The sequence below is a fragment of the Triturus cristatus genome, chromosome 4_1 (assembly GCF_964204655.1).
Source record: "Triturus cristatus chromosome 4_1, aTriCri1.1, whole genome shotgun sequence".
Taxonomy (NCBI): Eukaryota; Metazoa; Chordata; class Amphibia; order Caudata; family Salamandridae; genus Triturus; species Triturus cristatus.
Window position 1 is genome coordinate 971,156,194 of NC_140585.1, and position 24,173 is coordinate 971,180,366.

The 24,173-nt window shown below is 48.9% G+C and overlaps 1 protein-coding gene across 3 annotated transcripts in view; it reads right to left on the reverse strand.

The window, feature by feature from the left end:
* TBC1D15 (TBC1 domain family member 15) overlaps nt 1–24,173 on the reverse strand; it is a 611,295-nt gene that overhangs the window by 90,886 nt on the left and 496,236 nt on the right. For all 3 annotated transcript variants that reach the window (XM_085653851.1, XM_085653849.1, XM_085653850.1), the window contains one exon: nt 21,247–21,363. In XM_085653851.1, coding sequence (XP_085509977.1) covers nt 21,247–21,363 — 117 coding nt within the window. The remainder of the gene's footprint in view (nt 1–21,246; nt 21,364–24,173) is intronic.

Below are 24,173 nucleotides of genomic sequence, written 5' to 3' on the forward strand. Positions count from 1 at the left end.
TTTAAAAGTAGTCAGAGATTTGGAAGCCTTTTTTGGAGACTAGTCTCCCCAAATTTCATAATGAGAATAGAGCTGTGAGAAATGTGCATGAGGAAATGAAACGGGCTGTCTCAAGCTCACACTGACCTGCTGTTCCTGCCCGCATCCTTGCTTACGGAGGCCCTGCTGGGGTGGGGACTCGGTCCCCCAGCATTCATCCTGCATACAGGCGGGACCTGGGCTGCTGACGCTTCATAAGCATCCACAGACTCCCGCAGCGCTGCATACTGACGTGGGCCATCCCAGGCTCACACCGACCTACTGTTTTTGCCTGCATCCTTAGGTACGGAGGCCCTGCTGGGGTGGGACTCGGTCCCCGAGCATCCACCCTGCCTACAGGAGGGGCCTGGGCTTCTGATGCTTTATACTCGTCCAAGGACTCCGGCCGCGCAGGATACTGACACAGGCCATCCCAGGCTCATAATACCTGCTGTTCTGCCCGCATCATTGCTTACGGAGGCCCTGCTGGGGTGGGGCTCAATCGCCCAGCATTCACACTGCATATAGGAGGGGCCTAGGCAGCCGACGCTTCATAAGCATCCACATTCTCCTGCAGAATGGAACGCTTGCAGGGCTGCCCAGGCAAAGGGTGGGCCCATCTGCACCCGTCCGCAGCTGTGCTAGGCCACCCCCTTTTCATTTGGCACTCAGTGGAACTTTGGCAATAAGAATCGCTTAAAAATTAGGACAATCTTGTTGTAAAGTAGTCTTTAGTACTAAAGCTTGATTATTATTTTGTACAGCTTTCATTGTGCTTTTACAACACCATTCACGACTATGGGCAAAAAGAAAATGCAAGGACGCGGGGCTTCGAAGGCTATCCCAATAGTAACAGCTAATACACCCACCACCACAAATTATCTGTCAACAGTAATGGGTGTTTTAAATTACAAAATAGGCCGCGCGGAGGAAAGAATAAATGCTGTAAGGTGAAGTTCCCTGACCCTGCTTGCTCCGCAAGATTCATCTGCTCAAACAGATTGACATGGAGTGACACCCCTGACTGGAGACTTGTTGAGCGCGGGTGGGGATTTGGGACTTCTGCAAGATTGGGCCATATTGTGAGGGCTAGTATGGCCAACACCAACTCCATTATCAGTGGCGCATCGGGTAACCCTGGGGAGGTCACGAGCCCTGCTGTAAATTCACATATAGTTACCACTAACACCCCTTCACACTCCGATTCACCTCCACTAAAAAAAAGCAGACATAACAAGCAGTTGCCAGCAAAGAGGAAGCTTCATCCCCAGCCCCTGAGCCCTGGTGGGCCCAGTGACTCTCCATCAAACAATGGGCCCCAAGGTGAAATACTGGATCAACTCGGCGCTCTGCTAAAATCATATAATGATGACTTATTCCTTAAACCAGAGGCACTACTATGCACTTCAAAAGAAGATTTGATAGTAAAGTTTGAGCAGGGGCTGGAAATCATTGTAACCTCCTATGGGCAAACATCACATTTTGATTGTGAATGTTTACCACAACATACTTGACCAGCGAAACACACAAGTCAATGACTGGCTAAATCAAGCGATCACAAAGGAAAATGCCTCAAGTCCCCCACTGTGTATTCTATGGGCAGGGGACTCGGATTGCTCGGTCTGTGATTTTAGTAATACACAGGTGTGTAGTGTGGAAAGTAAGGCAGGACAGCCACTAACTCATTTCAGACATTCCCACTATGGGGACGTTTTAAATGACATTATTATATCAAATGACAGTTTTCTTGTCCGAATGTGTAAAAGATACTTCCTCTCCCTATCCTACCTTTTCGGGACGGGCCGAGTCAAGCACAATTGATTTTACGTTAATACTGAGTACTTATAGCAGCCTGGTTATTGATTTAGGGTATCTCCGAACTGTGCTAGTGATCACAATCCCTTTGTAGCCCACTTAAATATAAAATTTGGTCTGGGGTCTTGAAATTTCATGTTATTCATATTGAGCATAGTTTGAACAAAGGTCTTGGGTTAAAATGGGAGCGGGTCGACCCGCAGGTCCTCAAAGCGAAAATCATGTGTGAACATATTGACCTTATCAATAGATGCTTGCAAGTTGAGGGTACCCCTGTTGCCAAAGTCAGGTACTTTGAGACACTGTGCCTAGCTATATCATCTGGGCTAACAGCTAAACGCCCTACCTTCACTGCCCCTTCTTTCCGGTTGTTTGATAGTGCATGCACTAAGGCCCATACAGAGTTAAAGCTAGCTCTCTATGCCGTTCCACGAAATTACGATAGTTATTGCAGCCTTGAAAAATTACAAAGCCACAATTGATTCCAGAAAGGAGGAGCTCAGAATGAAGCTTGGTCTGATTTGTTGGCCGCCGGTCGCTTAAGAGATACAAAGAAATTTCAGAATGTTGTTAATCGCCCACTATTTTCAGAGGGCCTTTCACCTAAAATTAACTCCTTGATCCCAGGGACAGTATGTGTCTCACAATTTTTTTTTTTTTGTTTTGAAAAGATTTTATTGTGCATAAAAGGGTTACATACACGGGCCTACAACCACCAGGGCCGGCCGCTAGTAGTCAAAGTGTTCCAGCATATCAGAAAACAATGGCTGGCCCACAGGGGCTCCGCACTATCACAGTAAATCAGACTGCACATAAAGGAAATCAGAATACACACTTTTAGTATAAATAACAACAAAAAAGAAAAATACAAAAATACAACAAACAAGGCGAAACGACTTATGAAGGGCAGCGAACACCAGCCGGGGGAGTCAACACCCAACCACCCGAGGGCGGTCAATAAAAGAAGACCTGAGAGGGAGGGGGGGGCAACGAGAGAACCAAATCTGTACTCCGAAGTACGAGATGCACAAGGAACCCTCAAGGATCAGGGGGACGAGGCAACCCCGGACGTATCTACCAAAGAGTCTCACAATTTTTAAATATTTTTAACCCTTTTAACAAGATGCTTGATTCTGAGGAAAGCGATATGGATTTGATTAAAGACATGGAACAGGCCTCTCAGTTTAATCACTCAATCTCCGTAAAGGACGTGGAGGCAGGGGGGGTGGCCAAGCAGGCTACGATGGTGGACATGCCTTGCTGAGGCTCCACGGCGGGCGGACATTTCATCCGCTTTCCAGCGTCGATCCCGCCGAAATAAACAGACTTCCAGCAACCGGAACCCATGGAGCATCTGACGGCATTGACCCCTGCTGCAGCAGTCCGGGGCCACGAGCAAAACGGGGCCGTTAAGCGACACGATGCTGGGAGACAAGATGGCGGCTGCCCGAGCCCTCGCCCAACATCCAAGGGTCTGGGTGAGCTGAGAGAATCGCGACCCGAGACACCGCTCGCGAGCCAAGGGAGACCGGGCGGTGACGAACTGAGGCCCCAGGCGCCTGGCAGCAGCACTCAGCGGAGAGGATGCCGCAGACAGACCCCACGCATCAGACGGGCCCCCGGAGCCCCCTCGCAGCAGCCTGTGACGGACAGGCGAACCGGATTGCACACAGCCGGCCGAGATAGAGGACAGGCAATGCGCTGAGCAGCAGAAGATCGGTGGCACCGGGCGGATTCCCCCTCCCGGGCCGTCAGAAACCGGAGCACCATCAGGGCCGAGGCTGCCTGACTCCAACATGGCGCCCATATTTTTACAGAACAAGGGAACCCAATAGGTAGTTGAGGACCTTGGGTAATTGATGATTTTAAGCAAACAGTGGTCCTCAATTTGGTTTAAGGAATGGGGGGGATGAATATAGTACAGAATCGAAACTATATTTTTAGGAATGTCCAGCCGGACATCCAATTTAATTCTTCAATGAAAAAAGATAACAATACTCAACAGTAAAACAGAGGTGGGACACAGTCCTGTATCCGTAGGGGGAAGAAAACAAATACAGAGCAAACAAACAATACAGGCAGGACAAGCAGAGCTTAATTACGAAATCCAATGTTTTAAGCTTTTCTTTCTACAAACAGTGCACTTTTTTTCATAATGGACTGATGTGCATGCTGTCTAGATTGGGGTCGACGACGTTTCGATCCTATTACAAGGATACAAGGATCATCATCAGGACGAGACAATGAACAAGCCTGGTGTTTAAAGGAATTGCCTGGGGAAAAACATGGAAAAATGAAAGGAAGGAAGAGAGAGAAGGGAAAATTTAAGACCAGAATATGGCAGCGCGGAATAAATTACCGTCATGGTGTTTAGTGCACATGCTACATGTGACTTCATGCAGTTGCTAGAATGCAAACGAGTGAGCTAGTGAACTAAAATAAGACGATCTGGAATCCAAGGGTTGGCAGGCATTAGTTAAACGCCGGTGGAGGAGTCTTAATTTTGAGCGTAACGTGTGGCCGCAAGGAAATTACACAGACGGTGTCCAAGTGTACGCTTACCAGGAACAGACGGCGTGGTCATGTGCCAGAATAAAATAAACGTCTGGAGGTGCCAAAAGGTCTGGAAATATGCTGGCGTGTGCGGCTGGGACCGCGACAGCCGCTGGGGAAGGAAGGGAACCAATTAGGCAAGGGAGCGAGTGAGGAGGGAAGGGGGAAAAAAGCCAGGGTGACGGCATGCGGATCAGGTACCTGTTAGAATATGGAGACGGGCAAAAGGGATTTCTAGCTCCGGTCCATGGTCAATGTAAACAGTTCCGGGGTAGGTAGGCAATCAAGATAGAATTGCGGGTAAAACGGATCCGTGAAATTACACTAGAAGGGAAGATTACAGTTACCTCAAGGGATCAATTTATGAGTGAGCCAAAATGGGGTGGAGATTCAGGTGCTTACCGTTATCGCGCGGCGTCCTCAGTTGCAATGAACGAGTGAGCGGAAGGGCCAGAGAAGCGTGCAGATATACGAGCAACGTGTTCGTGTGGAACACTAGAGCGTGAGAGTACGGCGCCATGATGGAAGAGAATAGTAAAGATAGAGGAAAGACCGACCAAAAAGCGCAAAGTTTAAGAATACATAATTATTACGAATAGACATTTTTGCAAGTGAGACGAAAATACAATTAATTAGAAAGCGAAATTACAATTAAATATAAAGCGAACCAAGGCTCATCAGCATAATTACTGGGCAGAACCCAAGGAAAGCAGTGGAGCAAAATGAGCAAGACATAGGGAAATAATGACGTGCGAACATCAAGAACTGTGAGGAGTGTAGAAGCGAAACAATCCGTTATGTTAGAGTTAGGTATAGATGAGAGGCATCACGTGACATTAGTCACAGCTACCGGCGATCTGATTTACTTATCTCAGGAGACAGTATGAGACAGAATGTGGTCAAAGTTTGTTGTTTAGATGAGATTAGTCCAGTCCTCATTCCGATTGAGACCATCTTTGATGCTGTTCATACGAATGATCATTCTCAGCTCTTCTTTATTTAGAATCTTGGCGATGTCACCGCCCCTTGGGGGTAGTTTGACGCTCTTGATGATTGTCCACTTAATGTCATCCTCGGTGTGTCCCATTTCTGAAAAGTGTTCAACAAGAGGAGCATTGGGAGTTTTACAGCGCAGTCTGCTCCTGTGTTGGCCAATGCGTAGTTTAATCTTTTGGGTAGTTTGGCCTATATAAACTTTGTTACAGGGACAGGAAATCAGATAAATGACATTACTGGTATTGCAATTGGAAAATGACGTCAAGGTGATAAGTACATTATTAAAAAGAAAAGTTTTGCCTTCAATAGTCATGTTACATACATTGCAATTCCCACATTTAGCATGACCAATGAGGGGCGTGAGCCCCCAGTGTTCGTCCAAGGTAGTCAGGGGACGAGTGGTTGGCAGGGTGGCCCTTACCAGGTGATCCTTGAGATTGCGGCTCTTTCGGAAGGCAAACAAGGGTCGCTCTATGGAAAGATTGCCCGCATTTAGCACTGGCCAGTGTTGCAGGATAGATTTTCTGATTGGATTGGAGGCGGGGGAGAAGGTGGTGACACAGACAATCCGGTCCGTCTTGCTTTTGTTTTTAGGGGAAAGAAGGACTTCCCTAGGGCAATACCATGCTCGTTTTTTTGCATTGCTAACAAGTCTTTTAGGGTACCCTCGGTCTCTGAGTTTGTTGCTAAGGGTAGTAGCTTCAAGGAAAAAATCTTCCTTGGTGTAGCAGTTGCGTCTAATGCGCAGAAATTGCGAGTATGGTAATGAGTCTCTTAAGGCTCGCGGGTGATGACTCTCATTCTGGCACATGACCACGCCGTCTGTTCCTGGTAAGCGTACACTTGGACACCGTCTGTGTAATTTCCTTGCGGCCACACGTTACGCTCAAAATTAAGACTCCTCCACCGGCGTTTAACTAATGCCTGCCAACCCTTGGATTCCAGATCGTCTTATTTTAGTTCACTAGCTCACTCGTTTGCATTCTAGCAACTGCATGAAGTCACATGTAGCATGTGCACTAAACACCATGACGGTAATTTATTCCGCGCTGCCATATTCTGGTCTTAAATTTTCCCTTCTCTCTCTTCCTTCCTTTCATTTTTCCATGTTTTTCCCCAGGCAATTCCTTTAAACACCAGGCTTGTTCATTGTCTCGTCCTGATGATGATCCTTGTATCCTTGTAATAGGATCGAAACGTCGTCGACCCCAATCTAGACAGCATGCACATCAGTCCATTATGAAAAAAAGTGCACTGTTTGTAGAAAGAAAAGCTTAAAACATTGGATTTCGTAATTAAGCTCTGCTTGTCCTGCCTGTATTGTTTGTTTGCTCTGTATTTGTTTTCTTCCCCCTACGGATACAGGACTGTGTCCCACCTCTGTTTTACTGTTGAGTATTGTTATCTTTTTTCATTGAAGAATTAAATTGGATGTCCGGCTGGACATTCCTAAAAATATAGTTTCGATTCTGTACTATATTCATCCCCCCCATTCCTTAAACCAAATTGAGGACCACTGTTTGCTTAAAATCTCCAACATGGCGCCCAGCAAGCACGACTGCTGAGCCACCCGGGAGAAAGAGCAGAGAGCCGGACCAATTGGGTGTGGACGACACGGCCTCGAAGATGGTGAGTGGTGTGGGGAACCTGATACCGGGGTGTGTGCGTGGTACCCCCCCACCACCGAGGCCCAACTCGAATAATGCCGGACCCTAAGATGGCAGGTTAACAGGCCGTTTGGCACCCAAGTCGGTCTTTGACCCTCCCCAGCCGCAGAGAGTGCGGCACAATAAGCTCCGCATTGACCCCACAAGATATTGGGCCCCTCCGGCTATACAAGTCACCCAACAGTAAAGGCTGAACTCCACAGAGTGACCCATACGGTGCCCACCGCAGAGCATGGTCGGGGAGAACCATCCCCAGACTGGACAGTTGGAACACCCGCCTCGCCTGGCGGAGCAGACGGGGGACGGAGCTTACCCAGAGTCCACATCAGAGGAGGCGAGGTCTTATACAGCGTCCGCCAGGCCCCAGCACCACAACACACGGGCCTGAGAGGGTCTGAACACCCCAGAAGACAGAATGGGGAAACCTAGGGCCACGCAGACCACCACAGTCCCAGAGACGGCGCCGGAATATATGTTGCATCCCAAGACGGGGACCAAGCTGATGGCGACCCCACAGGACCTGTCCATATCGGACATACTGGACCGCGTGTTGGCAGCCGTCGAACTCTCCAGGGTGTCGATGGAAGAAAGGCATGGCACTCTGACGACCGAAATCAGCCTCATTAAGGACGACCACCGCAAGCTGGCCGACAAGGTCAATGAAGGGGGAAAGATCATGGCGGACTTGCAACCAGCAGTAAAAGACCAACAGAAGACAATTCGCCATGTCCTGACCCGCCTTTCCACAGTGGAGGAATGAATGGTCGACCTGGAGGGACATTCAAGGCGCTGTAACATACGGGTGCTTTGGCTACCGGAAGGAATTGAGGGGCAGGAACTGGTGGGGCACATGGAGGCGTGGGTGAAGTCCTTTACCCCGGCTGCCGACTGCTCGGCCTACTTCTCCATTGAGCGTGCCCACAGAGTACCGGCGCGAAAACCCCAGCCTGGGGCACCCCCCCCCCCCCCCGGCTGATGCTGGCAAAATTCCTCCACTTTAGAAACCAGGATGCGGTGCTCAGGCGATCAGGCCCCCTCCGGGTCGAGGACAAGCAGGTGATGGTTTTACAGATTATGCACGGGTGGTGTAGCAGCAGAGATCGCTCTTCTTGGAGGTGAAGCGGCGGCTAAGGGCAAATGACATTCAATATTCTCTGCTATTTCCCGCTAGACTCAGAATTATCTACAACGACTCTGCCTTGTTCTTTACATGTGCGGAGGAGGCGAGGGACTGGGCGGACCTGCACTGCCCACAGCTACCCGGGTCAGGAACCATGCGAGGACAGAGAAACAGAGCGCCTCAACCCCGAAAGCGCAACCCACACAGGGGCAGCAATGGAGATAACACTAAAGCACGGAGCCCCGCACTAGCTTCCCCGGATCTGGAGCAAATCATGCAGCAACGCCGAGACGCCATACGAGCCGCAACAACATTGCAGGCCTCAACGCCACAGATGACTTGGACGGAGCCCCATGCCTGTTCTCCTCGGCGGGAGAAGACGATAGCGACAACGCATCATCTAAGGGAGACTATCACCCTACCCCGAGTCACCCCTCAGACAGCAGATCTCATAAGTTAGAGAACACGCAGGGTCATATAAAGGAAACTGTTCTCAGTCTTTCGTAGCACGTAGATGAGGGGTAGCCCTGTTAGCAGAGGGACGGGGGCCCCCAACACAACTGCAGTCCTCCCATGCTACGCATGTAACACTGTTCTGAAACTGCCAGGGACCAGATGACGCACACTGATCCTTCACGGACCCGGCCAAGGACTACCCTCGCATGCACGTACCACCATCCCATAGTTGTTAATTTCATGTTCACGCTCTCCTATCTCCAGAGCGCCAGTTTGGAGACACCGCGCCCAGCGATGGGTCCCGAGTATTGGGACTGTTTCCCGACCCCAGTTCTTAGTTCACCCACCCCATATACCATGATCTCTTGTTACCTCCCATATACAGGGCAGGGGCGCACACCTACAACCCCACACAGCTCCGCGCGCGACATATATCGGCTAGAGATAGGAGACTCCACGCCCCCAGTGGCCTAGCGCTATCAAAGCACAACTTTATACCTACCATGGCACACGCAGACTTCCAGTTTTTAACCCTCAATGTACGAGGGATGCACATGGCCAGGAAACGCTATGCGATATACGCGTATGTTAAACGGCAGCAGGCACAGATCATCTCTCTCCAGGAGACCCACTTCACTAAGGAGGAATTGCGCAAACTCCAAAAGAAATGGCGCAGCTCTTTCTGCGCCACAACCTACTCCGCCTTCGCAAGAGGAGCGCTGATCTGGATTCGGCCCGGAGTGCCCTTTCGCGAAACCGGCAGAAGGGTGGATCCAGAGGGCCGCTACGCGATACTAGAAGGATTATTAGATGGGCAGCCCATCCTCGTAGGCAGCATCTAAGTCCGCAATATAGATCAGACACCATTTTGGTGGACCCTGACGAGCGCCTTGGCGGAATTCATGCACTCCCCATGGATACTGAGTGGGGATTACAATTACTCCTTGGACCTCACACTGGATAGATCCTACCCCACCACCAACCACTCCCCAGCCCACGGGCACGCAGCCGCATTCTGCACCTGGGCTGCCCACTGGTCCCTAGCGGATGCATGGAGACATACCCACCCTACCACCAAAATATATTCATTTCACTCGCTACCTCACAACTTACGAGTCCGCCTGGACCGCTTCATGTGCTCACAGTCTCTTCTTCCACGCATCAGACACTCGGACTATTTCGGCAGGGTCATTTCAGATCACGACGCACATAGCGTGTCACTCGCATGGCAGCCACCCGTGCCACCGATCCCTACATGGTGCTTTCCCAAAGACTGCCTTACAGCCCCTGCAATTCCACCGCGAGCAGTCAGAAACCATTCGACACTACTTTGCTGACAATACCGGCACGACAGACTAGGTCCCTAGAATGGGACGCTTTTAAAGTGGTCCTACGGGGAGCATGCATCAGGCAAATCACAGGAGTGAAACACACACTGGAGAGGGCGGTACGAAACGCAGAACAACAAGTGGTGCAGTTATCTAAAACAGCTGATCAGCAGAGGCCAAAACCAAGTACGAGGAGGCGTGTGCCGCTCTGCGGCACTACAATTTTCGCACGTACACCACTAGTAGTCCACAATGAGGGAAACAGCGCCAGTACCCTACTAGTTTTGCTCATTCGACAGGACATGCAAACACAACCTATCACCGGCATCCGTAATGCCATGGGGAAGGTGGTCTACGCACAGGCTGACATTTTATTGGCCTTCCATTACTACTACACCTTGCTTTACAAGGAGCCGACTCGAGACAGGGGGGGGGGGGGGGGGGGGGGGGGGAAACACATTCAGAATATACTCACCACAAACACCATAGTCTAAATCACAGATGAGGAACGCACATTAGACGACCCGAGGACTTAAGTCAAATCAATTTTTGGCAGACCCTACCTTTGGCTCCCATCGGGAGGGTAGCCTTATCCAAAATGATCATGGTGCCCCGGCTTCTTTACTACTTTACTTACATCCCAGTTATCCCGCGCGGACCTTCTTCCAAGAGCTCAATTCATTACTAATCTCCCTGATCTGGGGGAGGGGCCACTGCAGAGTGACCCTGTCGGCCCTGCAGCTGCTGCGCGACAAGGGTGCCCCGTCATTCGAACCCTATTTTTTACCGGCGCAGCTACAGTGGCTAACACGCTGGACAGCGCACCGCAACCTCGGGGAAACGATAGCACAGGACGGACAGATAACAGTCCCGGAGCTGACCCGAATGCTCCTTCCGGGTACCAAACCCAACCCGGCTCATCCATTATTGGTCAAAGCGGCCAGAACCTGTACCATGCAGATTCACCGCATGTCCAAGGGGACTCCGTTATATTCCCCATTACTGCCGCTGGCAGAACTCTCTAAAGGACATTAATTCTACACTGCGGGAGAGCTTAGGATTTGGACCGAACACCAGCTCACCGAAACTGAAGCCCTATTCTTCTACGGCCAGCTGATCTCGTTCGCAGACTTGGCCGAAGAAAGCGGCTAATTCCTGCTACACCGGCAGCTGGTGGCGAACTGCAGACGGACCTGGGACCTAGGGGACGGGGAACCCACGACTCACCCTGTGTTGCACACACTACTACATATGGGGGCTGGCAGACACCACATCACATGAATCTATAAGTCCGTCATGGAACTCACGCACGTACCACTGACACGGCTCCACTGGGAGGAGGACTTCGGCCGCAACCTCCATGATAAAGAGTGGCTGACAGCCCTAGAACACCACAAAAAAGTGCCCCTGCAATCAAAGATTTAAAAATGTCCAGTTTAACGTGTTACACCGCGCGTATCTCACGCCAGCGCAGCTTAAGTGCTTGTACCCGAAATGTCACTTTTAATGCCCCCGCTGCCACACTCCGGACGCCTCATTTATTCACATGTTTTGGACATGCCCCGTGATCCAAACCCTCTGGACGACAGTACACACCACACTACACACAGTCACAGGCCTAACAGATTTCCACACATAGGAAGCATGCGCTCTAGGCATCTTTAAGCACAATCAACAAAAGAAGGTAGAGACCAAATTCGCTCTGCTGGCCATACTTCTAGCGAAACGTTGTGTGGCAATGCACTGGCGCGCAACAGAGGGTCCCCTAATAGCAGGGTGGTGGGGGGCGGTGAAGAAATGGGCCGCAGCTGAAGAAGACCTCATCCGTCAGGAGGAAGCTCGTGGCATACGACGACGTCCCATTGCATTAGAATGGGCGATGCTCCTACATGACTTTAAGCAAACACATGCTAGTGGCGCAGAGCCCCCGCTAGAAACCCAAGTGGCACCTGAACCAGGCACATACTAATCCGCCCACACACCCCCCACCTCCCCCTGCTACGCCGGCTAATCCACCAGACCACCCTCCAGGAAACAGGACATTAAACAGGATAGGGAAAAGTGCCTACAGGTAATGGAATAACACGGAGCTCCACTACACTTGCCCCCGCCTTATGCGACCCGAGCACCCCCCGACCCCTCACTCCCCGAGTTACGAATCCCCACGTTCAGTTTAGATCCTGGATTACCATTTGCCGACACCCCTTGCAGGGGACTATGAGCTAGAGACTGTCATACGGGTCGGAGGAACGCGGAAACGTTGCCAACGACTGCTCCCGCGTTGCCTCCCGGCAACTCCGGCTGAGGTGTTCGGGAGGCCATTGATCGACAAATTGATTACTTGATTAATTGCCTCGCTGCTCGTTGTCACGACAATGTTAATGTTGATTGGAATACTAAGTATGAAGTGTGATTGATGTATGACATGTATCAATATGAAATCCAATAAAAGGTTTTTTAAACAAAAAGAAAGGTAAGTCTATTGGCTTGGTTGAGGGTTCAAGATCAACAAACCACATGTTAAAGACATAATTTTGCATGTAAATGAAATCATCACTAATAATCATGTATAAATGCACTTATTACTCTTAATAAAGCAGTCATGGTAATCCATAAAACTAGATTACCCAAGAATGGGTGACCATTCTATTCCCACATTTCTTTATGAAGACAACGCTGCTCTTCTAGCAAGGACAGCCAATAGCCTGCAGAAAGCTTTTGATGCCTTTGCAGAGTTTTTGTCGTCTTTGGACCTGAAAGTGAACTATAAGAAATCCTACATAATGGTCTGTGGCCCAAAAACAACCAGATCCAAAACCTTTTATACGCAAGGCAATCTAGTTGGCAAAGTTTCTGCTACTTGGGGACCCTTTTTAACGCTCAATTAATGTGGACCCTCTCTTAAGCCTAAGGGCGCTTTTATCAAATAGAGAAGATAAAGCGCTCTTATGTTTTGCAGCCAAACTGCGCCAGAAGCTTGTAAGGGAAATGATAACCCTGTACAAATCAAAATGCTTCTCAATTGTTACTTATGGGGCTGGAGTATGGGGTTACAGTAACTGCTCCAAACACTAGGTTGCCAAGAATAGTTTCAATAGAAGGCTCCTGATGGTCCCCCAGTGTACCTTGAACTACTTTTGTCATTCTGAGGTGGGCTTGAGATAATTTAGAAGATTGTATAGGCCTGCCCCCGTTAATGTGGCTCAAAATATGGACGACAACTGAATTAGATATTTCAAAACATATTGTTTTAGACTGCCTGATTCAGAGCAATGCTGAAAAAATCCCCTTGCCCAGATATGTTAAGCGGACTTTTGGTGAATTGGGCCTCACCGAGCTTTTTGATGACCCAGCTCATATCCTGCCTTCAGCTAAAGATCAAATTAAGGCTGAACATTCAGAAGGGGTGTTGTCCAAATGCAGACGTCCAACCACCAGCAATATTCCATGAGTACTATAAATTATATTTTCTTTAATCAAGAGACACCATTTTACTTGTCTTTTATCCTAAATTCACAGCATAGATTATGTTTGACCAGGTTTCGCTTGGGGACTGTACATTTTTGGGTGGCTTTCCCAACTCAAGGCGGATGGTTGGAAAACCTTTCTCCATGCCCTTGTGATAATACCTCAAAGCAATCTACAAAGCACTTTTTACTTTTCTGTGCACTTATTAAAACACTAAAACCAACTTTTTTGCTCCCTCTTTTGAGGCCACATTGCCTTTGCTGATATTGAATATGCTACTTACCAGTATGCATCTGTTCTTGGCATGTAGGGCTGCTGACATTCATATCTGTGCATAGATCGCCACCTAGTGTTGGGTCCGGATGTTTGCACGTTGTTGTCCTGGAAGAGTCTTCGAAGTATCCTGAGATAGGTGACTCCTCCCCTGGACCACAGTGCGCATGGGCATCCTCTCCATCCTCAGATTGTTTTTCGCCATTGTGGCAGTGATGGAGTAGATATAGAAAGTGATGACCATGCTATGCAGTAATTCTGAGAGCTGCAGCTGCTACAGGCGCCGGGGAGGAGGGCGGGCGATATGAATGTCAGCAGCCCTACATGCCAAGAACAGATGCATACTGGTAAGTAGCATATTCAGTTCGAGGCATGTGGCCTGCTGAATTCATATCTGTGCATAGAATATATAGCAGTACCTCCCATTAGCGGCGGCCACCAGTGCCAGCTGCAGCGGTCTGAAAAAGACTTTTGAGAACAGCCTGTCCTACAGCTGCCTGCTGTTTTGAGTGTACATCTACACAATAGTGTTTGGTAAATGTATGTGTAGTGGACCATGTGGCTGCTCTACATATATCATGTAAAGGAATGTTTCCCAGGAAAGCCATGGAGGCCCCTAACTTACGTGTTGAGTGGGCTCGTGGGGGAATCGTTAATGTGCGTTTAGCCTTTTGATAGCAAATTTGAATACATTTAACGATCCATCTGGCTATACCTGCCTTGGAGATTGCGTTGCCTTTGTGTTGTGGGGCGAAGGCGACGAAAAGTTGTTTTGTTTTCCTAAAGTTTTTAGTACTGTCTATGTAGTACATGAGGGCTCTTTTGACGTCTAGTGTATGGAGCATTCTTTCAACGACATTTTGTGGATTCTGAAAGAAAACAGGCAGTTCAATGGTTTGATTCATGTGGAACTGCGATATTACTTTAGGCATGAATTTGGGGTTGGTACGTAGTACGACTCTGTTTGCGTGAACCTGTATGAATGGCTCTTGAATGGTTAGTGCCTGGAGTTCACTAACTCTTCTCAACGAAGTGATTGCTACTAGGAAAGCCACCTTCCAGGTGAGGAATTGAATCTCACATGAGTGGAGAGGTTTGAAGGGTGGACCCATCAGGCGGGTGAGGACCAAGTTGAGGTTCCACACCGGTGCTGGTGGGTGTATTGGGGGAATTACTCGTTTGAGTCCCTCCAAGAAGGCTTTGATGGCAGGCACTCTGAATAAAGAGAGGTGCTGCCTGTTTTGGAGATAGGCTGCTATTGCGGTTAAATGGATACGTATTGAGGTGTATGCCAGATTGCATCGGTATAGGTGTAAGAGGTAACAGATTATGTTTTGAGTGGATGCGTCTAGCGGGTTAATGTCATTGTTATTACAATAAATGACAAACCTCTTCCATTTGGGTGCATAGCAAGCTCTGGTAGTGGGTCTCCTAGCTTCCTTAATGATGTCCATACAGTCAGGTGGCAGGTTTAGGTAGCCAAACTCTAGGACTTCAGGAGCCAGATTGCCAGGTTCAGCTGTTGCGGATCTGGGTGCTGAATTTCTCCATGGTTCTGCGTTAAAAGCGCGGGTTTGATCCGCAGCCTTTGATGCGGCACCACGGAAAGTTCCAGAAAGGTGGTGTACCATGGCTGGCGTGCCCATGTTGGAGCAACCAGGATGAGTGTCAGTGAGTGCTGTCGCAGTTTGCGTGCCACTAGCGGTATCAACGGCGCTGGGGGAAAAGCGTACGCAAATCTGCCGGACCAGTTCATCCATATCGCATTGCCCTGCGACTGTGGATGTGGGAACCTGGCGGCAAAGCTTTGGCATTTTGCGTTTTCCCTTGTGGCGAATAGGTCTATCTCTGGATGACCCCACTGCTGGAAGTACGGTTGGAGTACTGATGGGTGTAACTCCCACTCGTGCATTTGGTGGCTGTGTCTGCTGAGCAGATCCGCCATCTGGTTGTCTTTGCCGGGGAGGTGTTCCGCCATGAGGAATATGTTCCTCTGAATGGCCCACTTCCACATGCTCTGAGCCAGATGAGACAACTGTGGAGAGTGTGTTCCTCCCTGCTTCTGTATGTAGTACATGGCAGTCATGTTGTCCGTCCGGATCAACACGACCTTGTTGCACAGGTGTACTTTGAATGCTTTCATAGCCAGGAAGATTGCCATCAGTTCCAGAAGGTTGATGTGCATCTTCTTTTGTTGTGTAGTCCATAGTCCCTGCACTGTGTAATTGAGTACATGGGCTCCCCATCCCTGGAGAGACGCGTCCGCTGTCAGTATTATTTGTGGAACAGGCTCTTGGAACGGTCGGCCCTTGCAAAGGTTTTGTGGATTCCACCAATGCAGAGAGTTGTATGCCCGACCGCTCACCAACACTAGGTCTTTTAATTGCCCGTGAGCCTGATTCCATTGACGTGCTAAGCACTCCTGAAGCGGGCGCATATGTAGTCTCGCGTGTGGGACTATGAAAATGCAGGAGGCCATCATGCCTATCAACTGCATGAACACTCGCGCAGGAAGGGAGTGTTGGGGTTTGAACTTGGAAATCAGCATTTGCATGCTGTTGATCCTCACTAAATTTGGCTGAGCTGTGGCTGCCAGAGTGTCTATGGTCGCACCTAGGTACTGTTGTACGTGTGCGGGTTGGAGATGTGATTTCGGGTAATTTAGTGAGAATCCCAGACTGTGAAGAAGGTGAATGGTGCGGGACATGTGGCTGGCACATTGCTGGGCTGACGTTGCCTGAACAAGCCAGTCGTCCAGGTAAGGGTAGACGTGAATGTGTTGCCTTCGTAGATGTGCAGCCACGGTAGCTAGGCACTTTGTGAAAACTCTGGGTGCTGTTGTCACTCCGAAGGGGAGGACTTTGAATTGATAGTGCTGCCCCTGAATGGTGAACCGGAGATGTTTCCTGTGTGACGGGTGTATGGGTATGTGGCAATACGCATCTTTGAGGTCTAGCGTGGCTAGGAAGTCTCCCTGTTTGAGCAGCGGGAGGACTTGTTGTAGGGTGAGCATGTGGAAATGCTCTGAGAGAATGTAGCGGTTGAGGGGTCTCAGGTCTAGTATAGGTCTGAGTGACCCGTCCTTTTTTGGTATTAAGAAGTACAGGGAGTACACCCCCCGTACCTTGCTCGTGGACGGGTACGACCTCTATTGCGCCTTTTTTCAGCATACTTAGCACTTCCTGCTGTAATAGCGCTAAGTGCTCTGAAGACATAGGACGGTGTTTTGGCGGTATTGTGGGTGGGGTGGAGGTTAATTCTAGGCAGTAACCGTGTTTGATAATATCTTTGACCCACCTGTCCGTGGTGATGGAGTTCCACGTGGACAGGAACCTTTGTAGCCTCCCCCCGACAGGTGTTATGTGGTCGGGAGGAAGGGAGAGGGCGTCACTGTTTGTTCTTGGGGGAGGACCTGGTATTGCCGTATCCGCGTCCTCTGCCCTTTGTGCTGGACCCACGATATCCACCCCTGGTGTTTTTATCGTAGGTACTTTGTGTGTTGCCCTTGTTGTAGGTTTGCTGTGACCCCTGTCCTCTACCTGCTCCTCTATTTCCGGGGCGACGAAAGGAGCCACTCCGAAAGGTCTGCGTTTGGAGAGCCCCCATGGACTTTGCAGTGTCCGTGTCCTTTTTTATTTTTTCTAGGGTGGTGTCAACCTCTGGTCCGAATAAGTAGTCGGGGTTGACCGGTTGATTGAGAATGTTATTTTGAACCTCAGGTTTGAATCCGGAGATTCGTAACCAGGCGTGTCGTCGTAACATGACGTTGGTGTTTATTGCTCTGTCAGCTGTATCTGCGGCATCCAGTGCACACTTAATGGATGCGTTTGTGAGGAGTTGTCCCTCCCTGATGAGGATCTCTGCTCCCTCTTTGTATTGGTCAGGGAGATGTTGGAGTAGGGTTTCTAATGTGTCATAGTGTGCGCGATCGTAGCGAGCTAGGAGCGCCTGGGTATTGGCAATACGCCATATGTTAGCTGCCTGGGCTCGAACCCGTTTGCCGGAGGTCTCTAGCACCTTGGCCTCTTTGTCCGGGGGAAGAGCATCCCCAGTTGTCTGCGAGTGCGCCCGTTTGCGAGCATTAGCGACTACGATGGAGTCCAGAGGCAACTGGCCTCTAATGTACGTAGGGTCCCCAGGCGCCGACCTATATTTCTTGTCGATCCTGGGGTTTATTACTCTTGCCCTGGAGGGTTCTTTGAAAATGTCCTTTGCTGGTTTGAGGACACCTTTCAACATGGGTAGAGTTTTGATATTCCTTTCTGAGGATGCGAAAGTATCCATTAGAAAATCGTCCTCGATTGTGTCAGAGTGGAATTGCACACCATGATTGGCCGCAGCACGTTCAATTAGGGCGTTGAATGCGGCAGTGTCCTCTGTGGGAGACGTTTTTGCGCCATATAGCTGCGTTTCCTGTGTATCCATGGGTGCACCCGTGTCCACAGGGTCATCCCAAGCCTGATCAGGGTCCTGTTGGCCTTCAGGGTCCATCTCTCTGGGGTAGGGGAAGTCGTCACCCATATAGTCCTCCAAAACGTCGGTTTCGGAGTGTGTCGGAGAGAATGACTCTGGATCTGGGTAAGAGGTATGGAGACGTTCGTAAAGAACTGGTTCCGAATCCGCTGGCAGCTTTTTCTTTAGCGGGATCCGGTAGGAGTCCAAAGCGTGTTCGGAAGATATTCTCCGCTTGTGGAGCATAATTCTGCCGGTGTCGGCATCGATGATGTGGGACGGTGACGTCTCCGTAGGAGAGCGTTCGGCAGGTGTGATCCTAGTTTGGGTGACACGTGTTCTTATTTCAAACATTTTGGGCGCCGTGGATGGCGGCAGGCCAAAAGTGATATGGGGTGGTGCTGGAGAAGCTTTCTGAGCTTTTTTCGGCTCGGAGCCCGACGTGTCCTGGAGGGCAGCCTTTTCTTTGATGCGTTGCAAGGACGCTGCAACTTGTCGCACCTGGAACGCCGACAGTTCTTTGGCGCCGAGCGGTTCTGTAGAGGCAGGCGTGGACTTCTTCGGGGCCACGGGGTCATCGAGTCGAGGAGAGGTAGTAGCCGTCGACGGCGTCGATGATTGGGCCTTAGGTGCTGCTTTCGAAGCGGTGTGCGACGCAGCGGCCATTTTGACCTTCGTGGCTGGAGCCGATGGTTTCGGTGCCGAGTGCCGAGGCGGTTTGGCGGTACCGATGGCCTTTTTCCGTGTGTCGGCGCCGACGTCGGCTGCTGCGAGTTCGGCACCGAAGTCCCGTTTGGTGCGGTCGGTGCCGACGGGTTTGGCTGGCGTCGAAGGTGTAGTGGGCTTCGATCCGACCAGTGTCACTTTCAGTTTCAGTTTCTGTGGAACCGACACGACTTTTGGTTTCGGTTTCGAGGAAGGGAAACCAGTCGTTTTGGGTACTAATGGCTGTCGCTGAATGTCCGAGGCCGGGCCCGAGGGCGGGGCCGAAGAACTGCGGGATAGGTCTTGGGTAAGGCCCGAAGGCGATCCCTCGACCGGAGCCATAGACTGACGCACTGGGATATCCTCCGTCTGTACGGGTAGGCCTTGCTCGTCACAGGAGCTACTTTCTTCGGCCCCTAAGGCCTCATCGTAGTCTCCTACCTCGGTGTCGGCTTCATCTCTGTGAAAGAGTTGTTCTTCGATGTCTTCCGATCCGGAATCGTGTTCGGAAGCGGGGCTGGAGGGTAGGTTCTCCATGCCTTCCACATCATCGTCCTCGGCGCTGAAGATGTTGGTTGGGGCCGGTGCCGCTTGCTGCGCTTCAAGTCTCGCTGCTCGTCGATTCCGGAGAGTCTTTTTGGATCGGAATCGGGCACAGGCCATACATGTGGATTCGTCGTGATCCGGTGAAAGGCATTTGTTGCACACCGGGTGGACGTCGACATGGGGATATTTCGCATTGCAAACAGGACACCGCTTGAATGGTGTCCTCGATTCCATCGTCGATGTGGGGTCGATGGTCGGATAAGATGCGAAAAAGTTGGTTTTGTTAAGTCAGTAAACTAACAAGTAACTATCGATACCGATCGGGAACAGTACTGACGCGAACTAAAGGCCTTTTGGCCTGAAAAAAAGTTTTCCCTAACTTGAGTCAAGATAAGCACATCCGAACCCAATGGCGGAAAAAAACAATCTGAGGATGGAGAGGATGCCCATGCGCACTGTGGTCCAGGGGAGGAGTCACCTATCTCAGGATACTTCGAAGACTCTTCCAGGACAACAACGTGAAAACATCCGGACCCAACACTAGGCGGCGATCTATGCACAGATATGAATTCAGCAGCCCACATGCCTCGAACCGAGAACGTTTTAGAATTTTACATTCCCTTTACACTCCTTAAATCTGTTACATTGCTGTCAATTTGATAAGAGGGGCAGTTTCTATAAGGAAGTGTTATGGTTAAGTGCTGTTCTTTGAATATTAAGGAAATTATTGTCTTATTGATGTAACTTTTTGTAATATGCACAAAATTTCCGTGATAACATCTTGCACTAATACACAATTTACTTTCAATTAGCCGTCTTCTTCATTTTTATAAGAATCTGAAACTTCAACCTACTTTTGGCCCTGTAGAACTTGATCACTTAGCTGTTAATACAAAAACAGCATCAGGTTTCTTTTGTCATCTGAGTCCCTTAAAAATTGTCAAGTTTTTGTGAGCATCAAGAAGAGAGGAACTCTCCATCAGGATAAGATATGCCTAAAACGGCTGTTTATGGGTTGACGTTGAAATTGCTGATCCTTTTATGTATGGCGTGGGGAAATGAATACACGCGGAGTTCCTATGACTTACATAGATAACCACGAGAAAATCTCAGATTATTCCAAAATTGTACAAAAGGCAGCAATTTACCTTAAAGTTATCAGTAATCCTACAGAATTATTTTTTCATTAATTTTATTAATTTGAACCACTGAACACATGTATGTAGAACATCATTCACACATTAGAATCTGGCTTAGAGACCATAGGCTCAGAATCACATCCATGTGGTGCTGTAACAACATCACAAAACTAAAACTGTCACTCAAAAACATTCATGACCAATGAAGGACAAAGACAAAAAGTCGTTTCTGTTAGGAAAGACAAAAAATAGAAGCAAAATAGAACAATAATTATATGACAAAAAGTCCCTCAAAATGAAAATAAACAGTACAACTGATTAACACTCACAGAGGCAAAGGCCTGCCAGACTCCGAAAAAAGGCGCCAATTAGGAGAGACGCGGGTGGTACTTATATCATCATATTGCAAGAAGGGGAGGGATCAAACCTTTTTTCCAATATGAAAGGAAAGGGGCAAGAGAAGGGGAGAACACTGCTCATTAAGTGATGGCTACAGTGATGAAGAAAGAGCCAACAGGAGAGGGCTGTGCAATGTGCACCATCTACTCCACTTGTCTCTTGTTAGTGCTCACAGGAGTAACATCTGCAACTCTGTGTTAGTGTGTGGTCTTATTAACATTTTTGATTGCTTATGTCCGAGGGTAGATTAAAGGTATCAATTTTATGATGAGGTCATTATAAAGCAAGTAAAAACATACAATAGTATATACCTTTAGAATTTCGTTGAAGCCATAGTTCTGATCCATTATATTGGGTTTTTCAGATTCCAGGATAGCACAACAAATAAGAAGGTGAAAGTTTTTGCAAGGCAAGCCCGTCCACATTACCTGCTCAAAATAATTCAAAGGATAAACAATTACAACCACACTGTAAACTGTAAACCATATATATTAATCAGTTCGTACTGTTACAATTACATGAATGTCCGTTTTACAAAAGTATAGAATTTACTTCACATCTAAGGAAGCTATGCATTCCTGACCTTGGCATTTTTGGAGAATAAATGAGGATGATGCATCATCTTTGCAACAAGCACATATCTTTCAAGTAGGAGAGAGAGCAAGTGGGCTGTCTGTGTTTGTATCCTATTCAGTGAACATTTTTGGAGGTTAAAAGAGTAGCATAATACAAAAACACTGATACTAGAGAAATCCAGAGTTCAATAAGGATTTTCAAACAACCATTGGCAAGCCCAAAAGGCCGGGCTAAACATGTTACAACACATTTAAAGTCAGGCATGCATAAATGGACACACTATTTGAGCTATGTATTTGAAATAGACTGTGCTTCTTTGTGCCCACCTGCGTTAGCAAACAGAGGACCACTAGCAACCATTCATGTCAGACACCTGTTCGAGCATTTGCGTGGGAGAGAACCGAGTACGGCCAAATAGACGAAACAAAAGAAAAGAGGGAGGCAGTAGTCAGAGGTGCGAGGGACGAAATTATGTTAGCAGATTGGTGAGAGACAGGAGACTGTTGTATCCTGGCAACTGCATGCTTCCACCACTGGATTCGGGAGTGTTGAGATCCAGAAAGCTGAGAAAACTGGTAGTTGCTGAGGAGCTGGGATGTGTCAGGGGTCGTTGCATTCCTGCTTAACCCGTTCTATGTCAAGGACTTAATGGTTACCTCCTCAGCTGTGGCGCTGATGTGCAGAGGACGTAACTGTTACACCCAACGCACACCACCGAGAAAACTCTTCTGTAAACTGCAGAGGAATTTCCTTTTATTTTTTTTAACCTCAGGTGGTCGGTGATGAGCTTCCCCAACCTCCAGAAGGATTTTAGTTTTTTTCATTGTAATGACGATCGTGGTGCGCTGACGTCTTTACACTGAAAGGGAAACTGAAATGAGCCGATCGGTTCATTACAGTTTCCATGCTTCGGTGCTCTTGGGGGTATCTCAGCTCCATAGCACTAAAACACATGGGAGAGATGTCGTTGGAAAGGGGAAATCTCCTTCCCTAGAGGATCCCTGCTTAGGGATCGCCGCAGAAGGGCGATCTCCAAGCATGGATCCACCATTAGATAACAGGGGAGCGGCCCCTTGGGCAAGGGCCTTTCCTTCCCCCAACTAATATGAGCACTTTTACTCTCCCCCGGGTGGCAGAAAGCACACTAGGCACCAGGGATTCTTTTTATTTGTATATGTAGGGGTGGGGGCTGCCCAAAATGGGCATGCCAATGCCCCCAACATCCTAAAACAGGGGCCAATAGCCCACTAGGAACCAGAGATTACATATTTATGTAAATTTAGGCGTGGGGGCTGCCCAGAATAGGCATGCCAATGTCACCCCCCCAAAAAAATAGCCACAGTCTTTCTGCCCCCACACCCCAGGAGGCAGATTGGGGCAATAGCTCCCGATCTGATCCCCCTGGGCAGGGTAGAAAACCTACTAGGAAAAAAGGACTTTTTTTAATGTAAATTTAGGGGCAGGTGGTGCCCAGATCGGGGGCAGAAAGCCCACTAAGTACCAGGGAGTATTTTCTTTAGCTATAGTAGGGGTGGAGGCTACCCAGAATGGGCATGTCAATGCCCCCCCCCCCTAAAAAATTTGCTACAGTATTTTTGCCTTTTTATGGAGAGACCTTGAGGAACGCTGTGTGGTAGGAAATTTGTGCCGACCTGGTGATCCCACGAATTTCCAGAAATGGGAGGAAAACGTGATTTTTTCATTTGACCTAAACTTGAGGTTCGCACTCGATTTTGGAAAACGCAGGGGGATCCATGAAAGCCACACCTCCCTGGGCTCCCCGGGTGTCTAGTTTCCAGAAATGTCTGGGTTTGGTAGGTGTTCCTAGATGGCCGTCGAGCCCGGGACCAAAAACGCAGGTGACTCCCTTGCAAGACCAGGTTGTTTTGTGATAGATAATTCTGATGTCTCCACAAAACGTTTTGGGCCATTTCCTGTTGCAGGCACTACGCCTACCCACACAGGTGAGGTGCCATTTTTATGTGGAAACTTGGGGGAATTCTGCGTGGGTGGAAGTTTGTGGCACCCCACAGATTCCAGAACTTTCCATCACAAAAATGTTTAACTGTTACTTTCTATAGGAAAACGTGAAGAATATAAACAAATGACATTTTGCTGAATTTAGAATTTTGTCTACCCCTAACAAGGTAGGAAAATAAAGTTTAGTATGCCTAAACTCAGAATGTTAAAATGCATCTTTAAGTGCGGGTGATTTTAACATTCTGTGTTTGAAAATACCACTTTTAAAAAGTAGGTATTTTCTTCCTTAGCCTTCCAGTGTGCCTCTGCTAGGATGTGTATTGACTGTCTGGCTTTGGAGTGACAGGGGCTTAGGATGTGCAGCGGCTCCAGGGAGTCCGGATGAGTCGGCGCTAGGCTGAATAGGCCTGATCTGCATTTGGAGTGGTGGGAGAAGTAGCACCTGCACCTGAATAGGGCTGAACCTGCCTTGCACAATGGTGGCTCCGCCCCACTGTGGTGTGTCTGGAGCCAGGGCTCACACTGCCAATGGAGGTTGTTTTGCACATACAAAGTGCCCCCCCGGCTCAGAGCCCTGGGCCAGGAGAGAACAAAGATTTACTGTATAAAAAAAGAGGGGCTCAGCCCCCAGACTTTTAGATCACTTCTGGGAAATCAAGGAAAAGAGCCAGGGAAGCTGAGG